Here is a 14,859-nt window from a genome sequence, read left to right on the forward strand (position 1 = left end):
GGGGGGGGCGGGGCCGAGACGCCCTCCATCCACGCGCAAATGGCCAGGCTCGGGCCACTGCCCAGCACGACTGGCACGGGGCCTTCTGGACACAGTCCATTGAGAGCCTCTTGGAGGCCCAGTCGGGCCCCAGAGTGACATCATTTGAGCTTCTGCACAAGCCTGGGAGGCAGTGTTCTCCCCTTGAGCGGTCAAGCTGGGCCTGTCCCCACCACTGGGCATCGGGGTGCCTGGGTTCTGCCCGCCGGGCCTGGCATGACGGCTGCGTCTGCTGACGGGTGTGGCCGGTGCCTGGGAGCCGTGACGGCCTCACCCCAGCCTCTGCTTCATCTCGCTTCGTAGGTCAGCCTGGGGGACCTCCCGACGGTGCCCAAGCTGATGGCGCCGCTGAAGGCCCTGTTCGCCGGGGACCTGGAGGAGATGGAGGGGCGCAGGGAGCGGCGCGAGCTGCGGCAGGTGCGGGCAGCGCTGCTCGCCGGGGGCGACGCGGAGCCCCTGCGGAAACGGGCCCCAGCCGCGCAGCCCCCAAGCCCGCAGAGCAAGAAGGTCAGGGTCCAGTAGCGACGCGGGGTCTGCGGAGCCGCCGCGCGGAGGAGGAGTAGGCCGACGTCGGCTCCGTGCACGCCGCGTCTTCGGTCTGTCACGTGGGGTCAGGGCGCACCCCCCCCCTCTGCTGCGGCCCAGCCGTCCCCTCTGTACCCAGAGGCAGCCGGGCCGCAGGAGCGTGGGGCTGTGGACGCGAAGCCTCCAGGAAAAGCGTCTCCGAGGATGGAGCACAGTGAAGGACACGTTTGGAACCCGAGTGCTTTATCCCTGTACCGCCGCTGGGGACCCAGGGTGCCCGGAAACAGCTTGATCGTGGCGAGGCCCTTTGGGACCACCGCGCCTCCGCAGCCTGGTTTCTTGGCAGAAGTCGGGCGGTGCGGACACAGCCGTGGTCGGCCGGGCCCGGCCGTGCAGGGGCTCCGGGGAAGTGCTGTCCCGGCTTGCCCCGTGACGAGAACCACTCCCTGCCCTACAGAGCGCTGAAAACCCCCGCGTGGGGTGCCTCCGGTGCCCTCCTTTTTGAGGCTGAACAACACTGAGGTTAGTGTGTGTTTGAAAAGTGAGAATTTTCAAAGAATATTCTTCCCTCCCGGGAGACCAGAGAAGGAGCTTTAAAGTTTCAGGTGCTGGGAGACGCAGACCAAGGACTGGACTTGCCGTGACCTCGGGGTCCCTCCCGAGGCAGCGCCTGGCATCAACTCCCGTGGCCCCTTGAGCTTGTTATTAAAACAAGATAGGCCACACTCAGGGATAATAAATCTATTTTAATAACATTACCATTGACGACTATTTGTACATGTATTTAAAGGTAACTAACTTTCAACCCCCCGGGCCTCATTACCAATTGGGTACTGAACTGCCCTGCTAGCAAGCGAGCAAAGCCGTTAACGTGAAAAGTTTGCAAATCCCACGGTCGGAGGAGGGTTATTTTACACTTTTTGTTGGGAAAAATAACTAAGCCTTTAGGTTTCTCATTGTACACCTGTACATGGGTTTGGGTTGAAGGGCTCAAATTAGACAAATATAGATTTCATCTATACAAATATTATATCCTGTATAGGTATGTCTATTTTAAAAGGATAAAACTGTAAGGTTGGGCTTTGCATGCATGTCCCGAATCTCTCTCTCTCTCACTCCCTTCATCCCAGCTGTGACCAGGCTCCCCGGGTCTCCTCCCCGAGGGCAGGTGGGGCTTCGTGGGGAGGGCGAGCAAAGCCCTCCACGCCGCAGGGCCAAGGGCGCAGGCCTGGGGTCTCCGCGGGCTGGTTTCCCCTTCCTGTCTGAGCTTTGGGTAACTAACAGGATTATTGCTATTCACTTGGGACCTCCAGAAAGAGGCGACCCCACATCTTCGTGCCCTGGATGCCCCGATGCTCCCGGCGGCTGCACTTAGCGACACCTAGTGTTGGCAGGGGGGAAGGGGGGTGGCCTGGGGAGCGACCTTTGGGCCCTCCAGGCACGCTCAAGGTCATTTTTTAAATTCAGAAATAGAAAACCATAAGGTAGGAAAGGGAGCTTCAGTCCACGGCGTGGAGAAGTAAAACCGTCAGATGTCGTTTTTGGCCATTTCCTGTAGAGCCCACGGATGAAGGTTCGCCCTGGCCGGCCCTCGCCTGCGAAGCAGCAGGCAAGGGCCAGGGCCCCGGGCTTCTCGGCTCCTGTAAGCGAGCCCCCCACCCCATCCCCGCTCTGTACCATCAGGCTGGTCGCGCAGGACTCGCCGTGGCCCTCAGCTCAGGCGACAGGCAGCCAGGGCGGACCGGCCGCTGGGCCCTCCACGCCCCACCCCGCGGAGGACGTTTCTGAGACACAGGCCCTCGGGTGGACGGGGCTGTCCCTTGGCGTGGAGGCTGAAAGGGGGTCAAAATAGGCACAAAGTCGAAAGGCAAAGATCAAACAAAAGGCCAGAGTCCCCACCCGGAGGGAGCGCACAGAATCCGCGCGGCCGGCACCTGCCACACGCGCGTCCGCCGCGCTCCAACCTCGCGGCGGCCGGGACGGCGCGGAGCCGCAGGAACGCGCGTGTCGGCGGCGCCGCTCAGAGGGCCGTGCTCTCCGACTCCTCCGCGTCCCTCTTCTCAGCCGCCGAGTGCCGCCGCCCGTGCTCCCGGGGACCGAGGCGCAGCGCCGAGCCCAGCTCCACGTGGATGGGGGGGACGTCGAAGGGGACCAGATCTGGAAGGCGGCAGAGAGAGGCGCTGAGGGGGCTACCCGCCCGGCAGGCAGGACGGCGCGAGGAGCGGGCAGGGGTCCGGTCACGGGGGGGCCAGCGCGTCTGGGGGCCGCCGCGGCATCCACCGCGTTGCAGGGGCGGGGCGGGGCCGGCCTGCTTTGCCTGTGGGCGCAGACGTCCAGATCCTGCCCGTGGGCCAGCTTGCCAAGCCGGGCCACGTGACACGTCACCCTTGAGCTTGACTCCATAAAAAAAGGATGCTTGTGGCCGGCTCTCGGTGACACCTTCCGGGGGATTTCAGCACGGCCTTTGGTTCCCTAAAGTCTGCGGGGCCAGGGTGACAGGCCGGGGAGACCGCCTTCCCCCAAGTGCGTGAATGAGTGGGGGGGACCTCGCTCAAGACCACGAACGGTACCCTTGGTACCCTTGGGGTGGCTGGTGGAGACAGGGCGGGGTCCCCCTCAGGGCCCCAGAAGTAAGGGGAGCAAACTGCTCCCTGACTGCGGGCACCCCGCCCCCCCGGCACTAGGGAAACCACTCACCTCCAGTTACACCCCTGCTGGGGGCACTGAAGGGTCACTTCTGGGAGACGCTCAGGAGGAAGGTCCCTGAGGCAGCAGGCTGGGCGTCTGTCCAGACCTCAGCTGGCCGCTCAGTGCAGGCCAGACCACGGGGCTGTGGGGCCTGGGGGGGCGGCTGCCCCCAGGCGGGCACCGGACAGCTGCTCCCTGGCTCCTTCGCGGCCGCAGGGGGCTAAGGGGACCCTGGCATCCTTTGCTCAGGCCTGTTCCTCCCTCCCAGGCCTGCTCAGCCTCTGGCCTCCACACAGCCTCGCTGTCCCCCGGGCAGCGTGCTGTCCCCGGACAGAGGACCGAGGACGTGCCGCTGGACGGGGAGCAGCCCTGGGCCAGACGGGGTGGGGCACCCCGTGTTTCTGTAAAGCAAACATTCCGCCCAAGGAGGACCACCGCAAGTGGACAGACAGACGTTCAGACACTGTCCTCAAAGACACACAAACATGGAAGCTCTGGGACAAAGGTCCTTCTCTCTCCACCCACCCCCCAAACGGTCTCCCTGCCTGACCGAGCAGAGCCTGGGGGTCTGCCGGTGCCTCGCCGCCGGCCTGGACTGTAGGGCAGCACAAGCCCCAGCGCTTGGATTCTGGGTTCAACGTTCCGTCCCTGTCGTCAGGGGAGCGTAACCCCGGGCGGTTCCCTACCCTGCCTGGGCCTCAGCAGTCGCTGGGGGGATACAGGCGGGAAGGTGCCTGCAGGTGAAGCAGGTGACGGACGTGCAGCCCCGAGGCGAGCTGCCCAGCTGCCATCCTGGCCGCTCCCTTGGACACCTGAGCCAGAAGGCAACTCAGGTAGCCTAAGCTTGGGGCGGGGAGAAGGCCCACTGGCCGCCGGGAAAGGGGAGGCCTGTCTCTGCGTCAGAGGCCCCAGAAGGGCCTGTCCTGGGGCCCGTGTGGGCGCCGGACGCCCTGGAGCTGTGTCTGTCAGGGGTCTGCAGCCCGCAGCTCAGCAGCTTCCCTGGGGGAACTGGGGGGGACCCTCCCCTGCTTTGCTCTGGCTGCCCCTTTCTGACTGAGGCCAAGACATTTGCCGCCTCCGGCTTCCTTCCTGTTCTTGCCTTAGTTTTCCTTTTGAGCATCTACTCCTTACAGGAGGAGGAGACCAGGCAGAAACTGGTAACAAAGGCTCTCAGAGTGGGCTTCCCCTGTGGCGCAGTGGTTGAGAGTCCGCCTGCCGATGCAGGGGACGCGGGTTCGTGCCCCGGTCCGGGAGGATCCCTCGTGCCGCGGGGCGGCTGGGCCCGTGAGCCGTGGCCGCTGGCCCTGCGCGTCCGGAGCCTGTGCTCCGCAACGGGAGAGGCCACAGCGGAGGGAGGCCCGCGTACCACCAAAAAAAGAGAAAGGCCCTGGCTGGCTCTATACACTGGGGAAAAACTGAGCTCAGGATAAATTCTAGAACGAACACTACAGACTCTTCAGGATTTGCCAACCGTCCTAGCTGGAGCTCAGGCTCCAGGCCCCGCGGTGGAGGATGCGGCCATGGCAGCGGGCGGGTCCTCTCCCCGGGCCCTTCCCTGAACCAGGGGTGGGTGCACATGCATCTCCCCGACACTGGGCACCTGTAGCAGGTCAGCCAGTGACACAAGGACACACGGGATGAGAGCCAGGGCTGTCACCCCCTCAATCTAAACCCAAATGGGCAGGGGAAGCAGCTGGGATTAGGTGACTCTGGCCAGAGAAGGGGAGGGAGGCCTGTTTCTCCCCCATCTCCTCCTCAGGAAAGGAGGAGGCCGGTGAGCCCCAAGGCCGTGGAGGCTGCCGTGCAGGTCGGGGCGCATGCAGAGCGCGGGGCTGCGGCCTGGCTGCGAGCGGAGGGGCGAGGCCGGGGCCGCTTACCCTGGAATATCCCCCTCACGTATCCACAACTGCGTCCCCCGTGTCACACAGCTGCGAGGACACAGCGACAGGAATCGGAGAAAGGAATAGATACGATGAGACGAATGGAACACGGACCACGCCCAGCATCACGGTCAGACGGACCACAGTAAACCATCACCGACCACGCGGCTCAGACCCCCGCCCGCCCTGCGGGACGACGGGCCAGGCTGCCGCCGCCGGAGGACCTCGGGACAGGACAGACGGGGCACGAGATGACTGCTAAAGGGCAGCAGCTCTGAGCCGGGCAGGAGGGAAGGGGGCCGTCACAGCTCCCCAGGGCAGCGGCCTGGGCCCCTCCCATCCATCAAGGGCTCCTCTAGAACCACCAGCGGGAAGGGGTGCTCGCTGGTTAGAACTCTTCCTTAGCTCTTTATAGGCCTCAGGGTGGATGGCGCAGCTGGACCTGCCCCGCTCATCACTGCAAGGATAAAGCCGCCGCGTCACCGGACGGCGCTCCGCGCAGTGCGTACCTCTGCCCCACCGCGCGCGCGCGCCGGGCTGGCCCTTCCTGCGCAGCGAGGCGCTAAGCCCGCAGGCTCACCTCCACCTGACCGAGGGGAAGACGGCCCGCCTGGCGAGGGGCGTGGCGGCAAAAGCACGGCCCGTTACAAGTCCCCGGGCACCCGGGACCCAGGGCCAAACTGCTCTCTCAAGCGTGTGTGTGGTGTGTGTGTGTACGTGGTGTGTGTGGGGTGCGTGTGTGTGTGTGGTGTGTGTATGTGGTGTATGTGATGTGCGTGTGTGTGTGGTGTGTGTGGTGTGTGTACGTGGTGTATGTGTGTGTGTGTGTGTGTGGTGTGTGTGGTGTGTGTATGTGGTTTGTGTGTGTGTGTGTTACGCTTACACACTTTCCTGGAGGAAAATAGCTCGGCTTTGACTTTAAATTTAAAGCAAAACTAAATTTAGTCCTCGTGGGCTTCTCCAGCCAGAGGGCACGCATCTTTTCTGAAACTGACCCCTTTCTAAATACGTATTGCTAGAAAAACCGTTTTCTAAAAACAGTTTTCTTTAGCGAAGAGGGGAAGAACAGCCTCTGCTCCGCCATCGCAATCCAGCCCCTCCGGCAGCAGCCCCTCCAAGGATGCAGGCTGCTCAGCCCCCAGATGAAGAGCAGGGTCCGAGCCCTGGGCTGGCGGGTGTTCACCTGGGAGAAATCCCCCAGGGAGCCCCCTCCCCGCAGGCCAGCTGGCCACCAGGGCTTTCCACGGCCTCACGGGGGCCTCCAAGGAGGCCAGCGCGGATGCCACGCGCGTGGCAAGCAGGGTCCATCCCCTGCAGGGTCCCCGGAGGTGGCTCTGCACGGCCGCCGCACTAAAGCTCACGGAGCCTCTCTTGGGGCTCTGAGGGCCTGGGCTCCACCCCCATCCCCGTGTGGCTCCCATGGCCAGCTCCCTCTCCTGGCCTCTGCTGCACGCGCGGCCGTTACCTGTGGACATGCTCTCCCCGGGGGACACAGCGTCCAGCGCGGGATGCTCAGCGGACTGCGGGCTGGGGGCTGCGAGGCTGGCGGCGGGCGGCTCGGGCGGCGGGAGCGTGGGCCTCTGCCGGGGCTTCGGGGTGGGCCGCGACTTGCTGAAAGCACCCACCAAGCCGGAGGGGGAGGCCAGCGGGGGCGCCGCGGCTGCCGGGGAGAGCTGGCCCGAGGCCAGGGAGTACCCCGGGGGGCAGCTCAGTCCGTAGGGTGATGGGGTGCTGGGGGGCGTGGGGGACAGGCTGAGTGGGGACGGCTGGCCGGCGGGCGGCTCAGGCAGGGGCCCCGGCTGGCCAAAGGGGACCTTGGGCGGAATGGGTGCCAGCTTCTTGGAAACTGAAAGAGGAAGCATAGAACACGGGGTTCAGTGACACCCACCATCCTTGTGGCTGTCAGCAAGCCCCCCCCCCCCCCCCCCCCCCCCAGCTCCTGCCACGCTGAGAGCAGCCAACACCATTTCTTAAAATTCACCTAGAACTGCATATCTGCCCATCTGTTCACTGATTTCTCCTCCTCTCCCCTAGATTCCTGCTATGATCAGCACACACCCCCCCAGCCAAACGGGAGAACACATTTCCCGTGCCCAGGCCGTGGCTGAGCTCCCAGGGCCCTCCCGTCACTTCAAAGTGGTGCACCTATCGGGGGCCTCTGAGGAGGGAGGAGTCTGGGACGCAGCGTCCAGGACGGACGGCTAGAGATGGGCTTGCAGCAGTGGACGCTGGACAGAGCAGCCGTCCTGCCTCCACCCCCAGCTCCTGCCACGCTGAGAGCAGCCAACACCATTTCTTAAAATTCACCTAGAACTGCATATCTGCCCATCTGTTCACTGATTTCTCCTCCTCTCCCCTAGATTCCTGCTATGATCAGCACACACCCCCCCAGCCAAACGGGAGAACACATTTCCCGTGCCCAGGCCGTGGCTGAGCTCCCAGGGCCCTCCCGTCACTTCAAAGTGGTGCACCTATCGGGGGCCTCTGAGGAGGGAGGAGTCTGGGACGCAGCGTCCAGGACGGACGGCTAGAGATGGGCTTGCAGCAGTGGACGCTGGACAGAGCAGCCGTCCTCGGGGCGGGAAGCTCTGGCTCTTGGCCGATCCTGCCCAATGGCTCTGGGGTCCCGTAACGGTGACCTATGACCAAGTCCTCTGGCCACAGAGGCCCAGAGCCTCCATCGCGCTGCCTGTCTTTCCCTGTGCTTCCCCTCAGTCCTGTGGACTTGCCTCAGAGGTGTTTTCCCTTCAAGAGCCCTGGGTGTAGATGTGTACAGACCTGCATTGTCTGTTCTAAGCCCATCACTGCCCCAACCCCTCTGCACTGCCTTCATTCCCCTCTTTTTATTTACTTAGTCATGCTAAAGGCTGACAAACACATTATGCCTTTAAATGGAAAGGAACTGGCAAGGATGACAGATTTTAATATTTAGAAGATCCCTCGGTGGACAAATGTCTCGAGAAAGCGATCACTCATCTATCAGGTTGAGGGCTGGCTGTGGGTGGCACTTACTCTCGAGGAAACTGTCTTTTTAAGCCCTCAAGGAGGCATCGTGCTTCCCCCTACTCCCCACCCCCCCCGACGGAACAGAATCTATTCCAACGATGCCGCGTGTACCTCCCTGGCTCCTTGGTGCGCGGTGTGGAAAAGTAAGGGTCCCGCTCTCCTGAGTCCCATCAACTCGGGTTCAAATTCCTATCCCGTCTCAGCTGCTGCAAGCTGGGGGATTTTATTTAAACCTCTTGTATGGGGCTTCCCTGGTGGCGCAGTGGTTGAGAGTCCGCCTGCCGATGCAGGGGACGCGGGCTCGTGCCCCGGTCCGGGAAGATCCCACATGCCGTGGAGCAACTCAGCCCGTGCGCCACAACTCCTGAGCCTGCGCTCTAGAGCCCACGAGCCACAACTACTGAGCCCGCGTGCCACAACTACTGAAGCCCGCGCGCCTAGAGCCTGTGCTCCACAACAAGAGAAGCCACCGCAACGAGAAGCCCGCGCACCGCAACAAAGAGAAGCCCTCGTTCGCTGCAACTAGAGAAAGCCTGCGCGCAGCAAAGAAGACCCAACACAGCCAAAATAAATTTTTAAAAATAAATAAAATAAACCTTTTGTATGCACTGGAAAGAATCACATTTGCTCCACAGTACTGTAATAATTACATGGGATCATGTGTGTCAAGCAGCACACAGTCCTGACTTAAAACCACTTTTCAGCCCTACTGGCTGATGCAGGCGTTACGTGCTTCTCATCCAGTGGAGACTCTAGGGGTCAGTGCTTGAACACGTCTTCCCCCGAGGGAGCCGGAAGACGGAGGATGCAGTGACATCACCGTGATGTCTGTGGCGACATTTACCACCCCGGGTAGGGACAGGCCTAGGTCATGATGTAAGACGGTAGGCACATCGTCAAAAGACTGAGGGGGTACAAAACAACACTTAGTGTGCCATTTGTGGGTAACGGTGTGCCTTTCAAATGATGGTGCTGAGCTGCTGAATATCACCTGGGAAACCCCTGCCTGGGTCCAATGGGCTGTGAAGAACGAGAGGGCCAATGTCCCACTGGCTTTGGGAAGCCGCGTGGCCTGGAACAGGAGCCCCGACCCCACTGACAGAGGAACAGCTTAGCCATCACCCTGCCCTGCTTAGCTGGGGGAGGGGTAAAAGCCGTGTAAACTAAGACAGCCAGAGAATTCTATCGGGACCGCACGGGAAACGTGTTACTGCTGCATAAAGCCCTGGCATGCTCAAATTCCTCCACTGCCACTTTGGCCAACCTCCTGCGTTGCAAGGTGCCCTCACATGACCCTCGGTGTCCTGAGCTCACCACGGGTGGTCCCGCGGCAACACCCTTGTACTACGGTTCCACGTCCACCCGTCTGCAGAGGCTACGTCTGCTGCTCTGTTAGAGCCTCGGGGCTCTCTACACATAGCAGAGGCTCAACAAACATTTGTAGGGCGTATAAGGGATGAATGGGGATGAGGAGGACGGAAGGGCTGGGTGAGGGCAGGCTCGGATGATGGGCTCACACAGCAGCCCGCAGCCAGGATGGCCGGGAGGGGCCCTGTGTGAGGATAAGGAGAACCAGCCCGGTCCCACGTCCCGGAGCTAAAGGCACACCTAGAAGCTGGACAGGCCCGAACTGAGAACAAATCAGACAATGTGCTATTTTAAGCACCTTACAGACTTCGTGATGACAGAAGGTGGAAAAAAAGGTGGTTCTCATTAACACACGTTCCACGCAGCCCCCATTTATGAAATATCACCATGGAGCATGTCTCGGCTTTGGGGAATCAGTTCAGGGAGAATAACGGGGCCCTTTGCAGTGGGTTTCAGTGGCAGAAATCTGGGGTGGGCAGCTCACGGGCCGGTGGACCAATGCTCAGGCCTCCACCGAAGAAATATCAAAGGGCAGGCCTCCTGCAGAAACAGGCTCAATTCCGCCCCCGTGTCCCCTCCTGCAAACAATCCAGGGGTAGGCAGCCGGGCTGGACCCCAGCTGGGCCAGGGGGCCCCGGGAGAAGACTCCAACGCTGCATTTTAAATGGTGGTGGGAGGCCTGGCAGAGTCGATGAAGACACGTGTCATCCTGGGCGATGATTCTGCAGAAAGGTCCTGGTGGACGGGAAGCGGTGCCCCGTGTCTGCCCCCGCCACACCCTCGAGCCCACTGTTCAGATGAGTAAACTGAGGAATAACGAAGGAACGACCCCTCTTGGGGTTGGCTAACTTCCCAAAGCTCTCGTGCGCAGTAAGTTTTCATGAAACCAGTTTCTACATCTCCGTGAGGGTGGAGGGAAATGTTTCCAGACGGTGTGACAGCTCTCTGGCCCGTGCCCCCCGAGCCCCCCCGAGCCCGGCGGCAGGGACATACCTTTCCGGAGGGTGTGAGGACTCTGGTCTGCGGGCAGCTGGCTGGGGCTGGCGCCCGGCTGCATCCCGGGCTGCATCCCTGCACTGGGCGTCCCCTGGCTGGAACCTGGACTTCCTTTCTGCCCAGATCCTGGAGAAAGTTCCTTGCTTTTAGAAGTGCTGAAACACAAGCACACAGGACAAAAGAAAGCCCCTGAACTCAGGTAACTTCAGCCTCAGCACTGTGAACTGAATACATGTTCCTCTAGGCACGTATGGTCCTCTCAGCCCTTCCGAAAGCCTTCAAAGATGCCCACGGAGGTGACCGTCCTCTCTTGGGGCTCTGAGGGCCTGGGTTCCACCCTCACCCCCGTGTGGCACCCGCGGCCAGCTCCCTCTCCTGGCCTCTGCCCTCTCTCCAGCAGGAGGCCATCCCAGCAAATCTCCTGTTTGTCCATTTCCTCTGCCGGCCATCAGCCGCTGCTTCCTGCTGAACTCCCTCTCCCCTCCCACATCCCTCAAACGAAACTGAAGCCCACGAGTCCACGGCCAGAGCTGGCGACCCCTCGTCCTCTCCAGTGGAGCCATCAGCAACCACGCCATCCAGGGTCACTGCCCTCCCACCCCAACTCTGATTGTCACTTCCCCATTTCTCAGGGAAAATACCTTCTACTCATTAAAAAAAAAAAAAAACAAAAAAACCCCTGCAATCTCTTCACTTAGGGGGTTGGTATTTGTGTGTATGTGTGTACGTGTGTACGTGTGTACGTGTTGTGTGTGTGTGCACGCGTACATGCAAAGACTGGGTTTAGAGGTTTGGCTTCCCAGAGTCTCCAAAGTTTTTCCAGCGGTGGCCGTGGAGGAATACTACACACCCTAACAGAAGGCACAGTGCCTCTGAGTGAAGGAGCTTTCCTGCTTCTCTGAACTGCTGCTTTAGGACAGACAGAAACAAACGGCAAAGCAGTCTCCTGTGCAACCCCCACTCCTAGAATCTCCTCTGACCACGTCCCTTTCAAGGAAGGGCCAGGGATGGCCTCCTTCCCCTGCGCCCCTGGGTATGAACGACCACGTGCCGTGACGTGTGCCTTGACGGCTCAGATTGCATTTTTCATCTTTGGAGCGACAAGGGCTGCCCTGCATAAAAGTTCATGGAACTAGCGCTGGAATGAGCGTGCTCCCCGTCTTTTTTCTTCCTCCGCAAGAATGAGATGCAGCCACACCACAGGCTGCAAAGGTCACCAGGCCCAGCATGACCACGGCACCTCCTTTCTTTACCTGATTTGCACCCATTTTAGCAGTAAAATGGTCCCTAGGCGTCTAAAGGTAGAGGAGAGGAAGGGAGAAACACTGAAATTCTAAATTTCAAACTAGGGAAGCTGTAATAGCATAGGAGGGGGACCCAGGGAGCTGGGGACTCAGATTCCTCGCCTGGCCTTAGCAAGCTGCAACCTTACACGTGTGCCTGGGATGCTGTTCTTGGAAAGCCTGGGCTCCACCTGATAATCCAGGGGTCTGTGAATGACTTACCTGCTGCAGAAGCCAAACCAGGATGCTTCGAAAAGGGGGGAAATGACCAACGCCAAGAGGCTTCGAGTGGATGCAGCACACCCAGACCAGCCCCTCCCAGTGTGCACCGCAGGCCAGACTGACCCAGGCCGGTGGGGGGGGGGGGGAGGACGACAGCGCCCTGCTTACCTGACCCGCTCAGCCCCGGGCTGGAGGCCGAGGCCGGACGGAGAGAGCGCGGGCACCGCGGGGCCCTCGGGGGGCTGCTCCGGGAGGGGCGACGGCAGGGGCGGGGCGAGCTCCGCGGATGGGGCGGGGGGCTGCATGGTGGGCGGGGCGCAGGACGCCTTCCGGCCGGCCGAGGAGCCTCGTCGAGCCACCCACGACGTGTCCATGACCCTCACGCCCATGCTGGCCGGGGACAGAGACACCCGGGCTTAGCGGCGCGCGCCGGGCGCCGGGCTTCCCTCCCCCGCCAAGCGCCCCGCAGCGCAGCCCGAGCATCTCCTGGACCAGGAAAGCGAGGCAGCTGCCAGCCCTGCTCCACGGACAGACGTGCTTGAGCATCCGGCAGCTCCGGGCGGGGCTCCCACCAGCGGCCCGGGCACCGCTGGCCTGAGGACCAACGCCCGCCCAACAAGCCCCCCAGAATCCAAGCTTCCCTCCGAGCAGAGAGCGGCCCCACGGGGGGGGGGCACCCACTCCTCCCAAGTGGGAGGTGGAGGCGGGCGCGACAGCGAGGGAGGGGCAGCACATCGGACTACAACAGGGCACCAGCCAGTAGGGGACATCTGAACATCCATCTGTCTTCTTTTTGTCACTTGGGGGTAGAGAGCACGGGGCAGCCTCGGGATTCCTGCGCCAGCCCCAGGCTGCTGGCTGAGCTCCAACCTCCGCAGGGTCCACACGGCAGGGAAGGGCTGATCACGCCTCTGTCCCCACCCCGACTCCATTTTAACGAGGGGAAGACAGTCGGCTTTGAGTCGATCGGCCAAAGCAACCAGCCACACACATTCCCCCCGCTTGCAGAGCTCCCTAAGGCATAGCTCGCTTAGTGGTCAGAGGCTGAGCGTGGCCTCGCGGCTACCCAACGATACCGTACCTTTGGATTTTCCTAAGGCTGCAGGGACAGAAACATACAGATATTAGTGTCGAGAAAACTGCGCCCTCCTTGGGACACACACAGCTTGTCCCCGTCAAGGTCTGTCTTGTCTCTGGGTGTCTGTCAAGGCTAAGCCTGGGGCTCTTCCTGTGCCATGAAATTGTTCCAGTTTAGCTGGCCTCTCCAGTTAAGGTGACTTTTCCGTTTGTACGGGTGAAAATCCTCCTGCCAGGCTTGCAGGGGAATAGAGAGAGAAGCCGAAGAGCTGACACTGGTCGGGAATAAGGGAGGAAAGCAATCCGTGGTGGCAGTCCGCTCTCTTCTCAGGGACCGACTGAGAAGGTGGAGCACGCCTTCCTCGGGCCTAGGAGGTAACTGGTTCCACGGTACGCACTCGAGGCCCTCACCGACTAAGGCCGGAGCCGTTCCTTCCAGCGCGGGGGGAGACCCGGACACTCACGCAGGGAGAACACCCGCCAGCGCCCGTCTCCCCTGCCTACGTGCACAGAGGGCCGTACTCACGCTGGTCAGAAGCAAAGAGCTATTACACCCTGACGTCCTAGCCACCTCACGGAGGGACAGCAGGATTCACAGAAAAGGTCCACGTTCGGGGGTCGGTTGTCGCAGGTGGGATGTGGGTCCTTTAAGGAAATGGGCGGGGACGGACCCTCCGTGAGGCGCACAGAGGAGAACGATGCTACAGCCGAGCACACAGGGGGCGGCCGGCTTCTGACACATGTTCCCCTGGGGGCGGGGACCCGGAGACCCCTTCCCGTCGAGTGTCACTGTTGGTATGTCTCATCTCCAAGGCCTCTTGGGGGCGGTCAGTCCCCCTCCAGGACCCACCTTGAAAGTCATCTCGCCTCTGAGGACCCTCCACCAATAAACAAGCACCTTCTATACGAGATCCAGTCACCCCTGGAGGCCGCTCAAAACTCTGGGGCGGGGTCCAATTGCGTCCCCCGGTATTTAAAGCGGGCTGCAGGGGAGTATCAAACTATGCCCCTTGGGCTTCCAAGTCTATCAGGCTGAAAAAGAGCAAAAAGCTTAATACTCCACTTGGGGAAGCAAACTGATACCACTTAGCTGCAATGTTGGCGGGGAGGGCGGGATTTTTCCCGTGGCGAGATCCACAGAAGCCCTGGAGGATGGAGGGCTCACGCTGTGCTCTCTTCCTTGCCCTATTCTCTCTCACTTAGAAAGACCCTCCCCGCCTGGGGTGAGAGGCGTGGGCTCTGGAATCAGGGCTGGTGGGGGACACCTTTTATTTCCAAACGCACCTTCCAGCACTGTTGACCCCAGACACCAGGCTCCCTGGGATCTTCTCCTGGTTTACCCAGGGGCGGACACGGCTGCGGGGAGGACCAACGAGACCCGCTAAATATCATCGGCAAAGCGTCAGCAGCCAAGAGTCGAGAGGTGGAACGCACAGCCCTGCTTTTATAGAGAGACAGCTGTGCCGACTGTATCACCACTCTCCCGGCTGAAGTGACTTTCACATGGGAAGCGGCGTCCTCTGTGTCCAGGAAACACACATCAAAGGTTCACTGACATTTTCAAGAGGCAATAAAAATCTTTTTTTTTTTTTTTTTTTTTCAAGTCTTTGTATAGACAGACATACGCTTTTATTTCACTTGGGTAAATATCTAGGGATAGAGCGGCTGGATCACATGGTGGGTAAATGTTTAACTTTTGCAGAAACCGTCGAACTGTTTTCCAAAGCGGTTGTTCTATTTTACACTCCCGCCAGTATTCTAGGAGCGTTCTAATT

At 61.0% G+C, this 14,859-nt stretch overlaps 2 protein-coding genes across 6 annotated transcripts in view; one reads left to right on the forward strand and one right to left on the reverse strand.

The window, feature by feature from the left end:
* Positions 1–1,319, forward strand: part of ELAC2 (elaC ribonuclease Z 2) — a 35,771-nt gene extending 34,452 nt beyond the window's left edge. For all 3 annotated transcript variants that reach the window (XM_007104505.3, XM_024127896.2, XM_024127897.2), the window contains one exon: positions 343–1,319. In XM_007104505.3, coding sequence (XP_007104567.2) covers positions 343–561 — 219 coding nt within the window. In that variant the 3' untranslated portion in view covers positions 562–1,319. The remainder of the gene's footprint in view (positions 1–342) is intronic.
* Positions 1–14,859, reverse strand: part of ARHGAP44 (Rho GTPase activating protein 44) — a 158,280-nt gene that overhangs the window by 5,507 nt on the left and 137,914 nt on the right. For 2 of the 3 annotated variants that reach the window (XM_028499018.2, XM_028499019.1), the window contains 4 exons: positions 13,089–13,106; positions 12,176–12,397; positions 10,500–10,657; positions 6,598–6,978 (listed from right to left, as the gene is read on the reverse strand). In XM_028499018.2, coding sequence (XP_028354819.1) covers positions 6,598–6,978; positions 10,500–10,657; positions 12,176–12,397; positions 13,089–13,106 — 779 coding nt within the window. Of the gene's footprint in view, positions 1–2,584; positions 2,722–6,597; positions 6,979–10,499; positions 10,658–12,175; positions 12,398–13,088; positions 13,107–14,859 lie in introns of those variants that run through there. The other variant, XM_024127756.3, reaches the window with a different exon arrangement.

Source organism: Physeter macrocephalus, chromosome 14, assembly GCF_002837175.3.
Source record: "Physeter macrocephalus isolate SW-GA chromosome 14, ASM283717v5, whole genome shotgun sequence".
Classification (NCBI taxonomy): Eukaryota; Metazoa; Chordata; class Mammalia; order Artiodactyla; family Physeteridae; genus Physeter; species Physeter macrocephalus.